Source organism: Megalopta genalis, chromosome 10, assembly GCF_051020955.1.
Source record: "Megalopta genalis isolate 19385.01 chromosome 10, iyMegGena1_principal, whole genome shotgun sequence".
Classification (NCBI taxonomy): domain Eukaryota; kingdom Metazoa; phylum Arthropoda; class Insecta; order Hymenoptera; family Halictidae; genus Megalopta; species Megalopta genalis.
This window is the reverse complement of record NC_135022.1, coordinates 13,731,362-13,756,253: the sequence shown is the minus strand read 5'-3', so window position 1 is coordinate 13,756,253 and position 24,892 is coordinate 13,731,362. Positions and strand designations below refer to the sequence as shown.

The window sequence follows — 24,892 nt, the reverse complement described above, 5'->3', positions numbered from 1 at the left end:
GAAAAGCAAGTTAGGAGGAAAAATTAATTTATGCAGCATATATAAAGTAGTTGACATTACACGCCCTTGACATTTCGAGGGAAAAAACATGGCCGTATAATCTTGTCGAAAGCAAACCACTTCCACAAGGAAACGGCTTCCGTTAGCTCGTATCGAATTTCGCTATAAAATGCATTCTGCAATCTCAACTATTCGCAACCAGTTCTAGAGCCTGGCTGCGAAGTATCGCAAGACCGAATGTGTCTGGATGTGGAATTACTGTTCACACAACACGCGGCAAATAGACGCAGAAACTCGAAATAATCGAAGGCGACTAATAAACGCGGCGCGTTTACGTCGTTAACGTTGCGCGATCGTGCCGCGATCAAAAACGCTGAAGATGTCAACAAAACGTCGACTTTGGCAAAACGTCAAGCTGAATCCGCATCAATGGCCAGGCGGCTGTCAATCAGTTTTCGTTGCAAACATCGTCGATTCACGCGAGTCATGCTGTGCCATCTTAGGCCAGGATCACGCGATCGTTAAATCGTCCACACGTTAGTTGTCTCTCTTTTATTTACTAACGGAAAACAAGGAAAATCTGTCCTTGTTTTTAACTAAAGAAACAAGGAAAATCTGTCCTCGTTTTTAACTAGAGAAACGAGGAAAGACGACTGATGTCCGTTCTTTTTTTCGACGCTCGTGTGACGTTGGCTTTAAGTGAATCGCAAATTTTGTTCATTTATGGTGCAAATTATTAGTTGTAATTTTAAACAGTGGACGAACTGAAAGTATTGGAGAGTGTCGATGAATTATTTCCGGTCTAGAAAAATTAGCGGCAGCTAGTATAAGAGGGGGGATATGTAAACACAAACGTGCCTTCTTATCGCGTGGGGTCTATATGTTTGCGCAAACTTTTGTCGTCTAGAAAGCAACATAAGCCGTGATATATGCGATAAACGTGCAAATAGAACTTTGAAGGATTATTGTGGAGAAATTATTGTGTACATTGTTTTTGAAGTATGTACTTTCATCTATCAATTTTATAAGATTCATTAACCCTAGAAAGATAACCATATGGCAACGTACGTAAAAGATAACCATACGCTTCAGAGGCGCATGCTTTTCTAAGGCGTCAATTTTATACTAACAATGGATATTTATTTAAGTTAATCTAGTCATTTTAAAGGTTTGGCATTATTGTAAAAATAAAATGCATTTATATTATATTTTTTTATATTTTAAGTAATTTTAAACTTCAATCACTAGACCTCTATGAAAAATTAACAAAAATCAACAGTCTTCGCAGGCGCCTCTGCGACGTAGGTTATCTTTCTCGGGTTAAGACATTAAGGAAATTAATGATAAAACAGTAAAATGTTCCAAAATGGCTTATTTTTGCACCTATAATGTCCACCGATGATTTTTGTGTGAATCAGAAAAGAGGTTCCTTTGAAATACGTTTTTATCGTAGGTTTGATATTGAAAATAACATTTATCAAAAATGGAAATTCTTTCGTGAAATACAACTTCGATATTAAAAATTGTTCACTTTAATTTGTGACTAGTAGTTCTTTATTCAATTTTTGAGTAGATGCGATTGAAAACAGTGAAATGATTGAAAGAAACTAAAAATGTTGATGTATTAATTTGAATTTATTGAAATTATTAAGAAATGATACAAGATTTTTCCCCGCTTCTACGTCTTGCAATTGATGCGGGCGATTTATATTTTACGTAAAAATCCACAGTTTGGTCATAACAATTAATCGGTGATATTTGACTCTCGTGCATCCTTCGGACGAAAATTCGCCCATTATCGTTTTTAGAAAAGTGCATTTGTTTAAAACGTGAGATTAATCGAATTAACATCCAAATAGAAATGGACGAATGCAGATATTTCTGAAAAATGTTTAAATGTGTAACAAAATTCTCATAAGCAAAACTACATGATTTTATCAGTAACCTCTGTATTCGAATAGTATTAAATATATATGTATGCCACATGAAAATGATCTGTATCAATTTATTTATTTATTGATGCTTTAAATCAGATGGTTTATTTAGGAATCTGCATCAATTGTGAGATACAGAAGGCGAATAAAAATTCAATTTTATCTTTAATAGTTTTACTAAGAGTAGAAAACAGTATGTCGATGTTATTAAATTCATTTGATCATTTCACAGTTTTAACCCCTTCCTGCATAACCAATTAAATATAAATGTTATTCGTTTCGTCTAATTCGAAATAAAATTTGCTTCTTTCCTGATCAAAAACTAGAGACAACATTAAATGAAGTCATAAAAGAAGCAAAACATCTCGTTTTATTAGGGTAAACAAAATCGTAATGCAAGGTCATTCATTACCGTTTTTAGAAATACAAACGTGATACTCAGTCGGCAACCGTCTCGTTTAAATATGTTTTTCTAATAATAATAATATATATATATATATATATATATATATATATATATATATATATATATATTATATATTATATATATATATTATTTTTATATATAAAATTAATATTTATATATTTATAATAAATATTATAATATATATATATAATAAATATATAATATAATAATAAATATAAATAAAATATTATATAATATTATATAATATTAATAATATTAATATTATATATTAATGCAATTAAAATATTATTAATATTATTATTATTATTATTATTATTAATATTAATGCAATACAAATATTATATAATAATATATATATTATAATATATTCTAATAATAATGCTACTGCCATCTATTACGGTCTCCGCAATAAATATTTGCCAAAAATAACGTATCCCTTTTAGAAAAATTGCAAAAATGATTTGAAAACAATGCAATACGGTTTAATATCCACGAAATTAGTTGCTCGGCCTGGGACACGTGTGACGCTAGCGGCAAACGAGATGAAAATGTCTGGAACGTCGGTCGGGACTCACTTGGTGCGTACGCTGTCCGGTGACGGTGGTCTTCGGGATTCCAGATTGTCCATAGCATGCCACTCGTTGAGACACGAGCGATCGCTCTCGATTCGTTCTTCATAGTAACTGACCCAGTCGTGTGACAGGCCACCCAGGAAGTAGTTCTGTTCGCGCGCCTTACTCGAAACCTTGTGCAACGTCTGCAAGGCCGACCTGAAACAAAAATCGGCATGCACCGCGCTGTAACCGAGAACGAACTAATACACCGGGAGAAGTGAACGCCGGGTTTCTACACGTACAGCGTGCCTCGTCTTATTCAGAGTTGGGCACTATTTTGTTCGGACGACGGATAAGAGATAAAGACTAAAAACGAATTAGGTCTGATTCGACGCTACCGAATAAATAAATCTAATCGAATATAAAATTGAGAGAGAGAGAGAGAGAGAGAGAGAGAGAGAGAGAGAGAGATACATAACAATTTATTCGAATGAGATTTTATTCCTACAAGAATTCATCCGTAAACTAATCGATTTGGATGAAAATGATAAGAGTATAAAATGTTTTTTTTCCACAGTTCATTAATTAATTACTTTCATGATAATTTTTACAATTAACCTTTTCCCAAATTTGCTACTTTTGGGTAGATCATTGATGCATAACTAAATCATTTTTCTATAACATGTGCGTTCGTGTGTTTCGCGTGTCTTTGTTCGTATAAATATATTCTTGTAGAATTATATAAAAACAAAAACGATCAACAATTATTTACATTATTATTCGAATAATTTTACAATATCTATTTGAATAGTTTATTCGCGAATTTTGCAATCTCTATTCGAATAAAGAAGAAATAATTATCCAGATAAATGGATAGAATAATTTGTTACAATTTAATCGAATAATTCTATTTGATTCAAATATTCCACTAAACAGAATTCATTCGAATATAAATATTTCATATAAATATTTCATGTAAATATTTCATATAAATATTTCATGTAAATATTTCATATGAATATTTCATATAAATATTTCATATAAATATTTATTCGAAATAAACCAAATATTGCCAAGATCAAATATGGGAAGTTTAATATTTCTTTCTTTAAAAAAATCTGTAAAAATTGTTTAAAAAACAGCATACGAAGCAGAATACGAGAAGTTAAAGATTATCAGAGCGGTTATTTCGTTAATTCATTTAGACTTCACTAATCCAAATGAAATTCGGTCTACTTAACTACATTGTAACGAAAATAAACATTCAATCGTGGATAACGAATCGTATCAATTTCTATTATACTAAAATATAGGAAACTGTTCGCAAGAAATTGAAATTTTGTCTTTTACGTGCAGCTGCTTTTGTATTTGTCAGTGTCTTTCATATATGTTGGTCACGAGCAATGATCACATTTGCAATAATAATCGTTATCAATGTTTATTTCAAAATCTCCTTTATTAGCGATATTTTCGACATCGCTAAAGGAACGATTGCCTTATTACTCGGAGGTATCAGCTTTAACACATTCAGCGTTGATGCGCTACTTCAGATTAGTCATTAGTCGATAGCGTGAATTAACCGAATCATGTGGATAAACGTAAAGTAAATTTCTATATAAGGAGATATAAGTAGTTTATATTTCACATAGCCGAGCAGTCTCATCGCTATTCAGCAAACGTAGCTGCGGATTTCACGCATTCGCGACAATAATCAGTATCTGTAATGTTAAATAGTAAGAAGATTAGAAACATTTAATAACTTCGCGATATACAGGGTGAGTCTCGTAACATGAGGACCTCAAATAACTTACCAAATATTTGTTTCATGAAGGAATATTTCAGATAGAAGTTGCATGGCTTCCAGAGGGGCATGTAGTATAGTAATCAGTTTTATGTTATTTTGCTTTTTTACCAAGATATGAAGGACACCTTCAATTTTTTATATATATATATAATATATATAAATAAATATATAAATATTATATATATATATATATATATATAATATAATATATATATAAATAAATATATAAATATTATATATATATATAAATGGAATAGCTTACTATCTCTTCCCAAATGGGATCTCCTAAGATGGGGTCTTCTATTTGAAACGTTTTTTTCGTACAACAAATATTTGATGAGTTAGTTGAGGTCGTCATGTTACGAGACTCACCCTGTGTAGAGGGATATAGAGAAAATGCTGTCCCTTTATGGAAAACGCTCCCTTTTTTCTGCAAGTATCCGATATCCAAATCTATTTTGTTTTCGTATTCTCTTTTTTTTACGTCTATTAGCACTGTTCACGTTTTTATCTTTTTTCAACATAAAAGTGAAAAACGATAAAGAGCGGGTTAGAATCATTGAATTGCACAAGGGAGGACTGAAGAACGCCGACATTGTTATGACTATCGGATACGAAAAAACGAAAGTAGAGAGAGAGAGTGGCAGAAAAAAAATAAAAATGACTAGTACTGAAGGTAGAAGATCTTCCAGCAATCATTCAAGTCAACAAATGAGTTCAAACAAGCTTTATACAATGTGTGCGACAATCATCATTTTCGAAAATGTAAATTTTATTATTTCTGATTAATATGTTTGTTAAACTAGTAAAATATATAGAATATTGAATTGAAGTGTCCTTATTTCCAAAGCAGCTAAATATAGATATATAGATTTATAGATAGAATTTTCTCCGTATAACTACTAACTAATACTACTTTCAAGTGACTAAAATTATTAACGAAAGAATTCAATCCCACTTTCTGCTGTCAGATGAAGAAAATATTTATTTCGCATAAAAATCCGTATCCTAATCGTTAAATAAAAAAATGACAAGTCGATCAATAAAAAAGACAATGCTTTAAACTAAATTTATGTTATAATTTCCTCATAAAAAAAGTTCACTTTTTATTTGGAACTTCCAATCAAATAAAAGTATCAGCAATATAATCAGGAACTTAACGTTCGATAAAAAATATATATATATTATATATATATTATAGGATTAGCAAAGAGCTTATTTAAACCGAATGTACACCTTTTCACTTCCGGACGATCATCGCGGATGATTCATCGAAAAATACCGTTTTTATCCTTTTTAATCTTTCATCTTTCACATTCACTGTGGATGAATCATCCACGATGATCGTCCAAAGTGAAGCGATGCGAAATCGGGTTTATCCCGTCTAATTAACCCTTTTTAACTGCGGTCGAGTTTTATTTGTTATGCGGATGACTCCGAGGTATTGGATTAAAAAGGATACAAAAAGAGAAACAAAAATTAAACAGGAAAAAGTATTTGTATCAATATTGGATTACATTTTCAGGAAATGTGGCCGACTGTTGTATTTAACAGAGAAGTGGTAAAACAAACCTAAATTAAAAAGATATTTCACCCGCTAAATTTTACAAGATATTTATAACGCGGATTCCACATTGCCCGCGCATAGTGGTCTGGGAATTCGCATTCCGTGACCGAAATTATTTTAGCGTTGTTTCAAGGTTTGTCTCGATATCGGCTGGAATATTATCAAGTCAAAAACATGTATTAATCCTTTGCAGTCGAATGACGACTCTGAGGCGCCACTGAAAATTGCTATACCATTTTACGAGGTAGTTTTTGCATTATTAAACTGGCTTATATTTAAAGAGTTGTTAAAACTGTAATTGAGCAAATAAGTCCAATTTCATATATGTACATGCAATACAAAAGTAATAAAAAATCAAAATGCTATACGCTGGAAGCAATATCTTAGTTTTGAAATTAGAACAGGGATAACATTTAAAAAATCGAGACGACCAGTTTCTTGTATGACAATAAATTCTTTTTGCAAGCTTTTATATTCTAATTTGTAGGAAAATCATGGTTTGGTTTGAAATTGAATACGAGCGTCCAATGACGAACGCGCTCACCGCTTGACTACTTAGCCAGGCGTCGAAATACTGTCGACATCTATTTGTTGAAATTATTCTACACGAGAAGGTCCGGTAAGAATTAACAGTTGAATATCTCTCTTATTTTTGGAGATACAATTGTTTTAAATTTGACGCTATTTGTAGACGGATCAAAAGTGCGATTAAAATTAGATTCAATGTGCTTCAAATGCACCAGCCAATAATATACAATATCTTCGTTGAAATTAGTTTTCTAATATTCTACAATTGGTGTGTAAAATGTTTAATTTTACTTTGAATTTTATGATTATCTTAGCATAGAAACGTCTAAAATGTATAATGTTTTGGACTTGGGAGCTTTACACTTTCTTCTTAGTTTATAGCAAAGCAAACATTTTGGTGGGCTAGTTGGTCAATTGAAACGCACCGGGTAATACTCATCGATAAGTAAGTTGTCTATTTGTTATAAATAGAACCGGATACAAATATTTCAAGTAAGAAATACAAATATTTGCAAATACTATTTCTCACAACTGTGTTGCATATGCTTCATTTAGAACAATAATTGATGTGAACCTGAAATATTTGATTGAGATTAACATTTTCTTTATTGCCTGTGAAATGAACCACTCGAATATTATTTCCATGAAATTTGACCGATCGAGTAACTAACGAACGAATGTTCCAATTGCATTCGTTAATTAAGAGAAATGTAAGAAGAAGCTTATTTTTCAAAACTCTTCCATAAACATGTATTAACCGTGAGAAATATAACTTCAAATAATTAAATAGAAATTTAGATACACGAAATACTATTTCAAATAATTATTTCCAGTACATCTGAAGAGAGAGAGAGAGAGAGAGAGAGAGAGAGAGAGAGAGAGAGAGAGAGGGAGAGAGAGAGAGAGAGAGAGAGAGGGAGAGAGAGAGAGGGAGAGAGAGAGAGAGGGAGAGAGAAAGAGGGAGAGAGAGAGAGGGAGAGAGAGAGAGAGAGGGAAAGAGAGAGAGAGGGAGAGAGAGAGAGGGAGAGAGAGAGAAGGAGAGAGAGAGAGAGAGAGAGAGAGAATATACTATTTAAATTAATAATTTTCTTTACCACAACATAAATAACTATTTTCAATACATGCACTTATCTATATGACGTCAAATAATTCTTGAAATAATATTTCACGCAAACAAGAGTATTTCATTAATTGTTCCTAATACTTTTTCAAATATTCTTACCCAGATCTGGTTATAAATTATGAAATATGTCATTCGTCACTCTGAAACATATGCTTTTACCGGAACGATAGAGGGTAGCTACGAGTGTGTTTTCATCCTGATGGGATCAAAAACAATTATGTTGCCTTTCGAACCGAGCGTGGGTAACGTTTTTTGTTGTAGCACCTTCAGGATCGTACGGCCCTAAATCAAACGCTCGAGTGTTTCGAAAACGTTGCGACACTGACTGCGAAACAAGACTGCAAGATCTACCCGGTAAATGAATGTAAAGATGAACTTTCATCGCAGGTGTGAGAAAATGTGTTTCGCCAAGGACGGAACAGTTCGACCTGCTTCGAAGCCGCCATTACTCATCCGATTCTCCATTAATTTTTTGCCGAATGTAATTTAATGTACTTCCTGCAATCTTTGGAGAACGAACGTTCTTTTTGACATTTATGGATTTGAAATCTGCCGTGGACCGCTGAACGAGTCAATTATACAGAGTGGTCCGGTGAGAATTATCACTTGAATATCTTTCGTATTTTTGTTAACATTTTATTTAACGGAAGCTTAATTTACCAATATAATTTTCAACGACTGAACTGTGTCTAAGAGGAGCTCGATTGTTTTATTTCAAACGATAATTTCGATAGAACTTGTTACATGAAATTAATCTAAATAATTTGATGGATCGTGATAAATAATTTGATGGATCGTGAAATTTTTTAACACGTTCCGTGCCACGTGTACCATCGATGGTACACGCTTGCATGTTTACTTAGTGAACTGAACAAATTGTTTACAAGAAATTTAGAACCGAAGAATCAATTTCCACCGCAAGAATGGGCGTTGATAAGTTTTTATTACGTTGTTATGTGTACGAGAATTAATAATTGCACGTAATACATCAAGTTTTAGTAAAATATCAAAGTGTGAAGATTCGAGTAAAAAAAGCTCGGCACGGAACGTGTTAATGGTTGGTCCTCGATTTTGAAAGATTTATTAGAAAACTGCTGGCAGATAAAGCGTTAACAGAAGTGTTTCATACGTGAATTAATACATTTTTTGAAAGAATATTGAGCTATATAAACTGACGTAAGAAAAAGTATAATACATATATAATTTTATTTGAAAAGGTGAAGGTGACCATGAAATCTCCGAAATTTCTTCAACTGCCAAAGTAATATACGGTGTAATGAGACGTTTTATGTATTTATAACAAAAATGAGTTGACGAAATACAAATATATAACATTAAAGCGATTTAAGGTTACATTATCGCACAAAATAATGTTACATTACCTTTGATATATTAACATTATTAAATGAAGAAATACATTCTTAACTAATCACTGTTTCTTACAGTTAACACGTTCCGTGCCACGTGTACCATCCATGGTACACGCTTGCATGTTTACTTAGTGAACTGAACAAATTGTTTACAAGAAATTTAGAACCGAAGAATCAATTTCCACCGCAAGAATGGGCGTTGATAAGTTTTTGTTACGTTGTTATGTGTACGAGAATTAATAATTGCACGTAATACATCAAGCTTTAGTAAAATATCAAAGTGTGAAAATTCGAGTAAAAGAAGCTCGGCACGGAACGTGTTAACATAGAAATATCTTATTTTGCATAAAGATCTGCAGTAGATTTGTAGGTAATTCAACATAGAGAATGTATAGCATAAAAAAATGGCGAAAATAAAAATACGAAGGACGAGAGTATAAAAGAATTGTTAAAAGTGTTACATTCGCAACGAACTTAAATTAAAAAAATCTGGCTTTATTTTGCCAATATTGACCAGCAGGATACACAGAAAAATTCAAGAAACCTGCATCGAAGCGAATTACAGCAGCAGCTTTTCAATTAGCGATTCTGTTCTCTCGTCGAGTCCGTTGGCTGCGACAGTAACTCCTAATAAGTCAACGCGTATCGCGTACACGACGAGAAGAAAAAAGCGCAGCTCTGAATCCGTCGAACGTAAAATTATATTTAGCCTCCATCAGGTACGCTTAAGAGCAAGTTTATTTTTATCGCTATCTTCAGAGACACTAACCGATGCTCTTAGATCGCGAATAGATCATTTTCATCCACTTCTGCGACGCGATTAGATAAAACCGGCTGCAGGATTTCTCGGTTTAAAACCGGTGGGAAGCTTGCCCCGTCGGAACACGTCGATTTGTATTCCCTTTTTCTTCGTCGTCTTTTTCTCCTTCTTCTTTTTCTTTTTTTTTTTATGTCAGCCGGCGAGTCCTCAGAGAGTTTTGCGTAACGGACCACGATGATCGCCGTTGTGGACAGATGCGTATTTATAATTAAACATTTTACGTAACGCGGTACACGTTCAACCGATAGCCCGATACCGTCAATACCCTTGCCTTGCCGGACGCTCGCCGGCTGCCAAATCCTTCAGGCATCCGCTTAACACCTTAACCTTTGGTTAATCGCATGGGGCTCATTACGATTTCATAATCTACACACGCTATTATAACGCATTTACAAGCATACGTCTTTTCATTCGAGAGATCCCGAATGAAAGTTGTTTCGTTCTTTCGCGAGAAAATGGGCGATGATTTCTTCATGCTTCAGGAGAACAAAAAAATAAGAGCTTCGTGACGTTTTTCTGGTAGCTTTGAAATCTCATGCTCGTAGAAGTTACTGGCAAAATACTGAATCGTTAAAAATAACGCCCTTGGAAAATGAAATTTTTTCGAAAAACGAAATAACCTGAAATAAGTTTTACACTTGTTAGTGTAAAATTCCTGTTTGCTGATAAAATAGAAATTATTTTTCTATTTGTATATATTATGTAATAATTTCTATTTCCATTATATTATTATTTGAATATATAATAGAATTTAGATTCAAATAATAATATAATGGAAATAGAAATTATTATATTATAATTGTATATGATTGTATATTAATATAATAATAATAAATCGATATAATTGCATATCAATTGTATATCGATAAATCAAAGTTTACATTGTAATAATGTAATTTTAAATCGAAATTATAAATTGTATTAAATCAAAACTTTACATTATTACACCGTAAAATTTGATTTACCGACAAACAATTGATATACAATTATTAAATCGTGAATAATTTTTTAAACAGAAATGTTAACCATTAGTTAATTTAAACAAAGTTAGTCTATTAGAATCTGCCTGTTTAGTAACGATTTTACATTTAAAAATTACACTTTCTGTTCATAATTATGTCTATTGTTTGATCACTAGACTGCGGACTTTATGCATTCGTGACAAGAACAAACGAGTCGAATACAAAACTGTAGACATATTACAAGAATTTAACGATATCGTTACGCTGTTTTCAACTTAATACACTTATGAAAAGCGAAAGACACTTTCATCCAATTTATGTCTCTTATAATTAACTTCGACAACGTTTCTTTTACACGAAGATCAACAATCTACCGATTACATATTCAAAATAAACACCTGCAGGACTGTTTGACGTTGATGGATTCTCAACTTGTTAGTTACTGCACTTTCAAGTGCTGTATTATGCAAACAAAGAGAAACGTAACTAGTCGTATGTAGCATAACAGCTGAATGTAAGAATTAATGTTTCCAAGATTATTCTTGACATTACACAAGAAGACAAAATGGAAACGTAGAAGTGTTGCGTAAGGTGCGGTAACATTTTTCGGATAAAGAATTATCGAAACATGGTAACTAGACCGCGGATTTTTTCTGCATTCGTCATAAAAATGAGTAACTTCAATTTGAAACCGTAGAGTAATTGAAAAGAATTGGATAGTGTCGACGTTTTACTATCAGAGTTCGACATTACTGAAATTGTTTGGAATAACTATGTAATGATTATCCGAATGAATACATTTTAGTCGAATAATAATGATTTATTATTATAAAATAAAATAAGAATTTTTAATATTATTTATTATATATAAAGTTATATAAAAAATTTGTTCGATTAGAAATGATTCTTACAAAATTTTATAATAATATAAATATTAATAATATTAAATTTGATTCGTATATTGAATTAAAAATATTGAATATATAAAGTGATTTCATTTCGTTGATCTTGATAATTGTGTAATTATCCCTCGTTTCTTACAATTAAATTTCATAATAATATTATAAATATTAATAATATTAAATTTGATTCATATATAGAATTAAAAATATTGAATATATCAAATAATTTCATTTCGTTGATCTTGATAATTGTGTAATTATCCCTTATTTCTTACAATTAAATTTAATAATAGTAGTATAAATATTAATAATATTACATGTGATTCATACATAATTAAATATATTGAATGTATGAATCAATTTCAATTACTTGATCTTGATAATCGTGTAATTATCCCTTGTTTCTTACAACAACTGCAGCAAATGTTCGCGGTCTAACAATAACAATTCGCGATAGATAATAAAATTAGCCTGAAATTTTCATTAAAGAAAAAAAACGGATTTATCACCCACGGTTAGATTACGGTATCTTACCTAGTAGCCCTGGCGATGTTCGCAAAAATTGTGTTCCTCTTTCGAAGATTCTCTAGGATCCACAAGATCACGGACAAGACAATGAAGATCGTCACATTCACTGAACCACGTGTCACCATGATTCTTCCCGGACCAGTGTCCGGCCTTGCGACTCGTTCCCGTCAAGGTTTTTAGAATGCCCTATCGCAAAGGAACGCGTTCGTGTGACAGCTCGAGCTAATTTCAGGGTTTACACATAATCAAGGTCATTTCACTGGTCAGACTTTTAGGTAATTGGTTCAGTTCCGAGACAGAACGAGTTTGTCGAGAACGAGATCTCTTTTGTAGTCGACTCTTCTCCCTGTTAGATCGGTTCTTGATCTCTTCATTGCGTTTTTAGGTCAACTTCAGTGTCTAAAGAGTCGTCGAAATTCTAGAGTTTAGAGAAGAGTCTTGTAAGAACCAAAGTAGAGAATTTTGTAAGAACTATAGCAAAATGTTGTTAGAACCACACTTATCGACGAAAGTTGAGAAACATGTTAACACAGGATAACAATTTATATTGTGTCAGCGAAAGTATTAATTTTATTTTTTTACACTATTTAATTTATATCATCATTTTATGTTTTGTTTTTATTTTATTATTTATTTCTTTTATTTTTTTATTTGTCATATGCATTGAATAAAACAATGTTGCGATATAAACAAGGTTATAAGCTTCACCATAGTACAGTACTTTAATTTAATAATACGTATAATCATTAAAATTTTACTCAAATGTTAACGATACGTACAGTTTTTTAACTTTTGTCGGTAATTGTACAGTAGAATCTTGTTAGATGTATAATATACAACATATTAGATTCGAATTTGCTTAGCTGTTAATTTTATGCATTTATGAAACAAATTAGTAGTAGTAACGTAGAAAACAGTATAAAGATTAAAGGAATATAAAAATGTTGATACAATGTTCTTAACTTATTATGATTGTTATAGGAAGAAACAAACTTTCAACTGGCTATCGCTTTTTATAATTGATGCGGATATCTTTTATTTCTCATAAAAAAATCCGCGGTCTTTAATTATTCACTCGTTAGAGATGAGACCGACAGAGGAGAAAATGCAATTGTTGCATTTGCAAAAATGAAATTTTTGTTTTTAGTAACAGGATATGGAATTATTAGTTCGATCACGGTAATTAATAGTATTATTATCGAGTACGGAATTATTAGTTTCATAACAGTGTATGGAATTATTAATTTGATTATAGTTTATGGAATGATTATATATATATATATATAGTTTGATAGTAGCGAATTTATCCTTTTAGTAATCGAGTATGGATTTAAAAAAAAAATGAAATACTGGTTCGAGGAAGTGTTCAGTCATCTCCAGCCGTTGAGGAAATTCACTGAGAACTGCTATTATCACCCGTTTGCTTCAGAGTGTTACATAAAAGTGTTTTAATATTTGGTCTTGCAATTTAATAACTTTACGGAACTTTCACATTTCAGTTTGTGCTACATTATTCTACCTTTGATAAAGCCTCAATCGCGGTTGTAATTTGTTGATGGTTTTATTAAACATTAACGAAAATATATATACACGTTTTTTTTTCGGTGAATATTAGACTGCCGTAGTTCATGGAAATTCACGTTTTAATGGCTTCTTTCGAAGAAACTGGAGTACGAAGAAATGCAGTTGCTTTGTGAGCGGTTTAAATCGATTCAAAAAATAACTGTAAATAAAATAATTACTCGAATGAATTCTTCTCAGTCGAATACTTCATTTGAACAACAATTATTCATTGTTCGTAACAAATTATTCTACTTATTTATTTATATAATTCTTCATTTTTTTCGAATAAGTTATTTGAACGGAGATTGTAAAATTATTCGAATAGCAATGCCAATAATTGTTGACTTCCTTTCGCATAATACACGATGATTTGCTTTTCCCAATAATCAATCTACTCGAAAGTATCAAACTTTTCGATGCAGCAGTTGAAAGAAAACATGATCGTAAAAATTAACACGGAAAAAATTAATCGATAAACTATAAAAAAAACACTATATTCTATAATTTCTATTGAAATTGATTATTTTCCGAATTAATTCCTGTAGAAATAAATTCTTATTCGAACGACAGATTGCTTCTGATCGAAATGAATTTTTATTCGGATAAATTCTTATCTAGGTTAAGTTTCATTCGATTCGATAATGTCGGATAAAATTTGATTCGATAATCCTTATCTGTTATCCGTTATCCGAATAAAATTTTGCCCAACCCCGATTTGATTGAACACTTTTCGCCAGTATAGTTCGCCGAATGTAAAGCAATTCGAAGAAAACAAACGCATGGTAATGAAACGTTTTTGTGAAGGGTATCCGAATACAGAAGGCTCTACTACATGTGCGTGCACACCCACGTCCATCATTATTACAGCACCCACGTAGGATGAAGCTAAACAATTGTTAAAAAATCTCTAACAAAATGTTTGTTAAGTGCAGCAAACCGATACATTAGGATTATAAAGAATTATGTTCGAGACTGATCTTTATGCAAATTTTCACTTTTGGAATTTCTTTTATAAAAATTTGAGGATTAATACGCACATTTAATTGCATTTTAAAAACTTGTACAATATCACAAAAGCATACAAATCCGCGGTCTAATGATTGGATTGCGGATTTTATGCATTTATGACAAAAGTGTGGCTGAAATATAAAATTGTGAACACGTGAGAAGAATTTAATAATACAGTTGCCCTATTTTCAGTTTATTATATATAACGATCAGTTTATTCAGTTTATTCTATATAAATTTTAATCTATCAATATATAATTATATAATTAATTGATATAAATTAATTATATAATTAATAATATATAATTTAATTATATAATTAATAATATATAATTTAATTATATAGTTAATAATATATAATTTAATTATATATATATTTTAATTCAGTTTATTATAACGATTGAAAGAAACAATTTATTTCTATTTAATTCCTGTTCCTCGCAATCGTCTTGGAATATTTTTATTTTGCATAAAGATCCTACTAATGATAAAGTTCCTTATTTTCGATCCTGATGATCGACATGTTTCAGTCGCGAGACTACACACCACTGTACGTTCAACGGAGATTAATTCCCTAAACAACACTCACATTTACACATATATCTAGGATACATATTGTCGCTAATACAACACTTCGAAGTCACTTCAGCCCGCACGATATCAATAAACCGTCAGAATTCGGTAAACGTTTCAACAGCGGAAAGAACGCTAATCGCGTCGCTCGGCAGAAATTAGAATTTCCGAAACGCGACTCGGATCGACGGATCGGCAATCTCGATTCGAAGGTTCAAGAATCGGAGACGGAACGGAGAACTGTCACGATATATCACCACTGTGTAACGTAGAATCCGAAAATTTGTTCCTCGGTTGGCAGGGTGCGCGCTAACGACGCACGGTCAAATATTTGTTCAGGAATGAGCACGAGCATACGCGGCCGTCGCTTGATATTCTCTCACGAATGAACGGGTTTTTCTTAGCGCGGCCACGTTCCGTCGTGTGGTAAATACTCCGATTCGATCGTAGGATCTGGCAAATGAGAATAGCGAGCGTAGGACAGCCGGCCGCTCCGCGGCGCGCCGCGCCGTGACGCGCCGCGACGCGACGGTGTGGTGGGGCGATGACACACGAGCAAGTCCAGCCATATTTAGTGTTGATGAGCTGGCCTTTTTTTCTCGTGTTTCTCTTTTTTCACTTTCCATCGGCCGCGAGCACGTGGAAGGAACTCGTTCCGGGAGTGGAACCGGAAACAAGAGCCGAGAGAGAGGATGACCTTTGCCGAAGAAAGTAGATCTTGACCTGGGCGAAGTTTTATAGGTCCGACGCCGCAGCGCGATTCTTGTGCCATAATTAACGCTAGATTTACGGCCGTAATCACCGCGGTACTACTACTCACCTACAGAGATAAATATAAAGCAACAGGCACACGCGACTGAGGTGCTCCGCACCGAAAGAGGCGACACCATGGGGAGCAAGACGCGAGACGGGACTCAGGAGGCGTAGCCCTCGCGGACCTCATGTTGCGTGCTGGTTAATTCCGAGCCCTGAGTAGTGCAACGAAAATAGTGTGCTCGATGTTGAATTGTTAGTGTATATGTAACTGTCAAACGTTATAACGTTTTAACGTTAATTATTATTAATTTATAATATTAATAATTAATATTAGCGTTCTTATTAATAATATAATATTAATAATTAATATTATTAATATTATTAATAATATAATATTAATAATTAATATTATTAATATTATTAATTAATTAACGTCATAACCTGTTACTTTGACAACTTCGTCTAGACACTTAGATTATGAATGATTTAGATTTAAAACATAATGAAATATATGAGCTATGCTACATTTATTTATAAATTGATCAAATATGTAGACATGATTCAAGCATGAAGCTACGCACAGCTGAGAATTAAAATAGACATCGAAATACTATTTTATACAAATGAAATCATTTCAATTACCATTTTCAATGTCATTTACTTAAAATGTAGCTCTGAAATGTGACCTATCAACTGTTGCAAACATTTCTTTCTTTATAATAATATTTTTAACAAGGTGTAATTTCTTAGCTTCTTTCAATCTTGTTACTGTTTTCAGTTTCAATCGTCCATTTTTTCCATAAAAGCATAAAATCTGCAGTCTAATTATTACATAAAGAATGAAATCTCCATTTAGAGATGCGTAGTCTAAGGTCAATAATTAAACGTTGATAACAAGACTGTGAATCTGTATGGAAAATAAAGACATTCTGCGTTAATTATAGGAGTAGACGAACTATAATAATTTAATAATTAAACAATAATTTAATTTTTCTTTAAAATAGTATCACTTTTCTCGCATCATTCGATTATTGAATTATGCATCTAAATAAAAGAGTCCCATGCCCCAATTCCTTGCTTTAATTCAACTTTATTGATAATGATCGCTTCTCAAAATCTGAATTTGTAACTGTTAGGCGTGAAGACTATCGCTGTTCTAAATTAATTATTATATTCCGTAATCAACGTTTATAACAGAAACTTAGCGTTTCTCATGTTTTTTCGCAAGCATTTAATTTTGTTCGTTAATTCCTTCAATTTTCATTATAACTACCCAAAAAATGAGCGGTCTATCGATAACTCCGCGAAATCCGTGGAACTTAACACTTCCACGACCGCGCTGGAAACTTCAAAAATTGTCATGAAATTAAAATATTTCATTCGATTAAACAAAAATTATGAAGCTAACTTATATGGCATCGATCACTTCTCTTCGGCATTCGTACCTCTTGCAAATCTCACTAAAATTAAGCGATCATTTTTAATTTCTCATTGATCGGCCATTCGGTCGTCAACCGACCGAATTTCAAACGGGGAGATCTCCCCGTTCGGTTGGCCAAGTATTAACACTTTATCGACCGCTAGCCTATTTATCGGCTTTTCGATTGCCAATGTTTATCGATCGCTAGCCTATTAATCGGCTTTTCGATTGCCAATGCTTATCGATCGATAGCCTATTAATCGACTTTTAGCTATCGACGGTTTTCGCTTCTTTACTGTTTTGTTAGTAGCTGACCTCCTGTATGCTGACCTCCCCATATCCTTATGAATTATAATTATAATAATTATATTATTATTTATTATTATTTTTAAAGGAATAAGCACAACACAATGAATAGCGAAAATTTAGCCGGTACTGGGAGCAAATGCGCGCGCGACTAAGCCAGTCCTTACTGAGTGGCAGCCTCAACCACGACCGGACGATAAAGTGTTAAAAGCTGCAAGGAGAAACATCCTCGAGCCGTTGCAGTCCAAGGAAGACGTGAAACACTTAGGAAAAATCGAAACCGTTCGAGTATCTGGGCAGACCAGATAAGAGCAACGATACTCTCTCGGATCATTCGGCGTAATGATCCACGCACGTATCTAGATCGCAACAGCACATCTCGCCAGCGGTTGTTCCTCGAAGCAGAACGGAGGTGCGTGTACAATTCCTTGTATCCTCGGCCACGTTCTACGTTGTAGTCACAACAGTGAAAGGAATGGAAACGATTATATACTTTTAACATGCGCGAGAGCGCGGCGAGAGAACAACCAGTGACATCAACGGTGTGTCTGGTCGGAGCATTAACTACCGTTGATAGCTATCTAACCGACACCCGTGCTTCGCTACTTAGGACCGTCGCTGACCAGGGCACCGTGTTAACGACTGTGTAAATGTGCTCCACATTTTTCTCTACGCTCGTTTCACGCCGAAATGCCGCCGTGTTCCGATTCTCTTTCAGTACGAAGTCTTCGAGCTGCAACGGTACACGGTTCAATTTACGCGAAATTCGTACGCTCTTAACACTAGATTTACGGATGTTGATTCTATCTATTTTTCTACCGAACTGAGCTAATTCGACTCATGCAACAAGGTTGAAGCTTTCTGCAAGAAAAAGGAAATAGTTCCAAATCAATTTAACCCTTTCGATACTACGAGCCACTATAGTGGCCCTCCATAAGATGCCATCGAGGTACTAAGGGCCACTATAGTGGCTTTCCATAAGATGCCATCGAGATACTAAGAGCCACTATAGTGGCCCTCCATAAGATGCCATCGAGGTACTACGAGCCACTATAGTGGCTTTCCATAAGATGCCATCGAGATACTAAGAGCCACTATAGTGGCCTTCCATAAGATGCCATCGAGGTACTAAGGGCCACTATAGTGGCCTTCCATAAGATGCCATCGAGGTACTACGAGCCACTATAGTGGCTTTCCATAAGATGCCATCGAGGTACTACGAGCCACTATAGTGGCTTTCCATAAGATGCCATCGAGATACTAAGAGCCACTATAGTGGCCTTCCATAAGATGCCATCGAGGTACTAAGGGCCACTATAGTGGCCTTCCATAAGATGCCATCGAGGTACTACGAGCCACTATAGTGGCTTTCCATAAGATGCCATCGAGGTACTACGAGCCACTATAGTGGCTTTCCATAAGATGCCATCGAGATACTAAGAGCCACTATAGTGGCCTTCCATAAGATGCCATCGAGGTACTACGAGCCACTATAGTGGCTTTCCATAAGATGCCATCGAGGTACTACGAGCCACTATAGTGGCTTTCCATAAGATGCCATCGAGGTACTACGAGCCACTATAGTGGCTTTCCATAAGATGCCATCGAGGTACTACGAGCCACTATAGTGGCTTTCCATAAGATGCCATCGAGATACTAAGAGCCACTATAGTGGCCTTCCATAAGATGCCATCGAGGTACTACGAGCCACTATAGTGGCTTTCCATAAGATGCCATCGAGGTACTACGAGCCACTATAGTGGCTTTCCATAAGATGCCATCGAGGTACTACGAGCCACTATAGTGGCTTTCCATAAGATGCCATCGAGGTACTACGAGCCACTATAGTGGCTTTCCATAAGATGCCATCGAGATACTAAGAGCCACTATAGTGGCCTTCCATAAGATGCCATCGAGGTACTACGAGCCACTATAGTGGCTTTCCATAAGATGCCATCGAGGTACTACGAGCCACTATAGTGGCTTTCCATAAGATGCCATCGAGGTACTACGAGCCACTATAGTGGCTTTCCATAAGATGCCATCGAGATACTAAGAGCCACTATAGTGGCCTTCCATAAGATGCCATCGAGGTACTAAGGGCCACTATAGTGGCCTTCCATAAGATGCCATCGAGGTACTACGAGCCACTATAGTGGCTTTCCATAAGATGCCATCGAGGTACTACGAGCCACTATAGTGGCTTTCCATAAGATGCCATCGAGATACTAAGAGCCACTATAGTGGCCTTCCATAAGATGCCATCGAGGTACTAAGGGCCACTATAGTGGCCTTCCATAAGATGCCATCGAGGTACTACGAGCCACTATAGTGGCTTTCCATAAGATGCCATCGAGGTACTACGAGCCACTATAGTGGCTTTCCATAAGATGCCATCGAGATACTAAGAGCCACTATAGTGGCCTTCCATAAGATGCCATCGAGGTACTACGAGCCACTATAGTGGCTTTCCATAAGATGCCATCGAGGTACTACGAGCCACTATAGTGGCTTTCCATAAGATGCCATCGAGGTACTACGAGCCACTATAGTGGCTTTCCATAAGATGCCATCGAGATACTAAGAGCCACTATAGTGGCCCTCCATAAGATGCCATCGAGGTACTAAGAGCCATTATAGTGGCCTTCCATAAGATGCCATCGAGGTACTAAGGGCCACTATAGTGGCCTTCCATAAGATGCCATCGAGGTACTAAGGGCCACTATAGTGGCCTTCCATAAGATGCCATCGAGGTACTAAGGGCCACTATAGTGGCCTTCCATAAGATGCCATCGAGGTACTAAGGGCCACTATAGTGGCCTTCCATAAGATGCCATCGAGGTACTAAGGGCCACTATAGTGGCCTTCCATAAGATGCCACCCAGGTACTACAGGCCACTATCGTTTGTAGCGAATAAAGTCAGTGCTTACTGCAGAAAGCTAATTCACCTTATTTTTCTCTCAACAACGGATAAATAGGTATGCCTTATTTTTTTCAATTTTGTTTAACTTCATTTGGATTAACCCTTTTGCTACGGGCGGGTTCTCCGCTGCGGTACCCCCGCAACGATCGGCGTCTTGTAGCGTGCAGCGATGTCGCAGCGCGCCGTCCAGCAGAAGTACCGCGGCGGAAAATCCGCCCGTAGCGAAAGGGTTAAATGGAAGATTTATTGTTAAGAACTTCATTGAAAACATTTTTTACGCTGTACAACGAAGAACTTTATCTTCACTTTCGGAACTAGAAATAAATCTGACTCTTTTTTTTAGTAAGAGATATGTTACGAAGATCTTCATCGTCGCTGCTCGAAAATCAAATTTTATTGGCTTCCTTCTGTATTTCAATTTCGTTGGCACATAGCTTCATATTCGTTGCATCCGATTCATTATCTGATCGGTCTTCCCTTATTTCCGTTAGTATTTTCAGCAAAAGAAAATTTTTCTGTTTGTTTCCCATAATAGCAACCCTATGTAGATAGATGTAAAATAAATATCAATCGAAATACCTTTTACAAATGAACATCGAAATTATTACCTTGGCGAGCCAAATTTTTGTTGGAAGAAATTGATTTTATAAAATTATATTATTTCACTAACAATGCTCTCCGTTCATATGCGATATATAAATCGGAATGATGAAAGAGGTGGTTAGCCAGTTAATTAATTGGCACCGGCTAACTAATAAATTGACAATGTTGAATGTTTACGCGTCAGGTGTTTTTAGAGTTCTGATATTTATTGGCTCATAACAGTCAATATAGGTATACCACATTCGACAATGCGAAATGAAGGGATCGGTGGAGGGGAGAAATTTCGTTACGTTACTAAAAACCAACATATGTATTTAAAAAATAATATTTAAGTTTTATACATCTATATATGTATAGCAATAAAATTTTAGATGAGTCAAATTGGTTCAATCCGTGAATCTAGTGTTTTCACACGACCCAGTCCCATAATTCTTCCACCACAATGCTTCGAGTTGGGAAAGGCCGTATCTCACAAGGGATGATCCTCAACCCGGAAATTCCGTATACAATTTTTAAAGATCAGCCTTTGGTCTAATCGTCTGAAAAATGGCGGCTTACAATAAACAACCGAAAGAATGGAACGTCGAATCCATTGTTTGCGCGTGAAGGATCGTTTTTGTTATGCAACTAATATCACAGGAAAAATAAATTGGAACAACGATCTACAAATCGGCGTTGCAACAGTTAGAAGAAAGTGACAACATTTTTAATTAGGAGCACGGAGGTCACCATTCCGCTTGAAAAGTATTAGGACATTCACAGAAAATTAAATTTTGAAAAATCGGCAGAAAATTGTTATAATTTCGTTTTTGTTAAACGTTTATTATATTAAACTGTAACAAGTGAAAATATATATTTTACATTATAATAAAAATAACATTATAATAAAAATTGTCTACAGACGGTTGTAACAGTAAGATCAGTTGCAGAACAAAAATGATACTCTGCTTGTCAACGATAAATACGTCGATCTATTTTCCGGTTGTTTTTTGTAACCTGCCACGTTTTAGTTAATCAGTCCAAAAGCTGCTCTTTAAAAATTTGTTACGTAATTTTTAGTTGAACAAACGAAATGCTATTAGCGTTTCTAGAATATAAAAGTGTATTTGAACTATATTATATAAAAAAGAGATATTTAATTATAAGATATTTATATTAGAATATAAAAGTAATATTTCCTACGATAAATGTTATCTCTCTAGTTTCGGTTTCATTAAATTAAATGACGTTGATATTTAATTTGAATTCTCGGAATTGATACTCTCAGTGCTTAACGCGTATTAAAAGTTAAAATACTACCGACCGAAGTTTCCTTTAAATAATTAAGATGTATCTCGTTCCACTTGGCGAAATATTATTGTTTAAGGCAGGCAGGTTTACGACGTTTTACGGTGCTAAAAGAGTACTCCAATGCTCACGCTAGATTATAAACACGTGAAAGCTGTGCTTTGGATAAGCTCCCGACTAAGTCGTTCATTTTCATTTCTCATACGATTGAAACAGCACCATCCGGGACTGTCCGGCGAGATTTAATTAAACTGCGTGCTATTCTATAGTTTTTAATAGCAGCGATCCATTTCAGTCGAGTCCGCTTCTTATTGAAATTAGGAGCACGAGAGGAGGCTGTTTTTGTGCATCACGAGAGAATAACTGCAATGAATAAACAGAGGGAAAGAATGGCGCAGAATGAATTGGTGAGTGTGGCTTTTGTAGCATCCGGTGCCATTATTCGTGCCAGAACGTTGAAAATGAAATTACTTTTATGCGCACCGGACCGCGTGACAGTGCCTAAAACGAGAAATTCGCGACAGCGGACACCGAAACAATAACGAGAATTAACAAATAAATAAATCCTGAATGCGTTTAAATAAAAATAAAAAAATAGCGAACACGGAGTAAATAGAATTTTACCACCCATGTATTTCTACCTGATAAATTCTACTATTTGATTAAATATACTCTGTTTTCCGATAAAATCTTATCATATCTCTCTCTATAACAATGATCATTTTGCGAATAATATCGTTTCGGGGTTATTTAAAGAAAACGTATTCGTTATCGATAGACCGTGGATTTTATGCATTATTGTGCATCAATTGCGAAGAATATGAATTATTCTTCATTTGGTGCCACTGAGGTACTACGGGCCACTATAGTGGCTTTCCATATGGTGCCACTGAGGTACTACGGACCACTATAGTGGCTTTCCATTTGGTGCCACTGAGGTACTACGGACCACTATAGTGGCTTTCCATATGGTGTCAGTGAGGTACTACGGACCACTATAGTGGCTTTCCATTTGGTGCCACTGAGGTACTACGGACCACTATAGTGGCTTTCCATATGGTGTCAGTGAGGTACTACGGACCACTATAGTGGCTTTCCATTTGGTGCCACTGAGGTACTACGGACCACTATAGTGGCTTTCCATTTGGTGCCACTGAGGTACTACGGACCACTATAGTGGCTTTCCATTTGGTGCCACTGAGGTACTACGGACCACTATAGTGGCTTTCCATTTGGTGCCACTGAGGTACTACGGACCACTATAGTGGCTTTCCATTTGGTGCCACTGAGGTACTACGGACCACTATAGTGGCTTTCCATTTGGTGCCACTGAGGTACTACGGACCACTATAGTGGCTTTCCATATGGTGTCAGTGAGGTACTACGGACCACTATAGTGGCTTTCCATTTGGTGCCACTGAGGTACTACGGACCACTATAGTGGCTTTCCATTTGGTGCCACTGAGGTACTACGGACCACTATAGTGGCTTTCCATATGGTGTCAGTGAGGTACTACGGACCACTATAGTGGCTTTCCATTTGGTGCCACTGAGGTACTACGGACCACTATAGTGGCTTTCCATATGGTGTCAGTGAGGTACTACGGACCACTATAGTGGCTTTCCATTTGGTGCCACTGAGGTACTACGGACCACTATAGTGGCTTTCCATTTGGTGCCACTGAGGTACTACGGACCACTATAGTGACTTTCCATTTGGTGCCACTGAGGTACTACGGACCACTATAGTGGCTTTCCATAAGATGCATTATATTGCATAATGTTATTTCCTCTCATACTGTAAATTAAAGAGCGCATGCTAAGACGTTATAAAATACCCTGGAATACCCTTTATTTATAAATACCCTTTGGAGAAAAATGTTTTCGTTCGAAAAATTCATTCAATTCGAACAGCTTAGGTTCTCCGCCGACC

General features: G+C 35.0%; 1 protein-coding gene across 9 annotated transcripts in view; it reads right to left on the bottom strand.

Annotated features, from left to right (window-relative positions):
* Positions 1–24,892, bottom strand: part of ssh (Protein phosphatase Slingshot) — a 176,091-nt gene that overhangs the window by 19,262 nt on the left and 131,937 nt on the right. For 8 of the 9 annotated variants that reach the window (XM_033469994.2, XM_076524764.1, XM_076524768.1 and 5 more), the window contains one exon: positions 2,937–3,131. In XM_033469994.2, coding sequence (XP_033325885.2) covers positions 2,937–3,131 — 195 coding nt within the window. Of the gene's footprint in view, positions 1–2,936; positions 3,132–12,525; positions 12,938–15,679; positions 16,110–24,892 lie in introns of those variants that run through there. The other variant, XM_033469999.2, reaches the window with a different exon arrangement.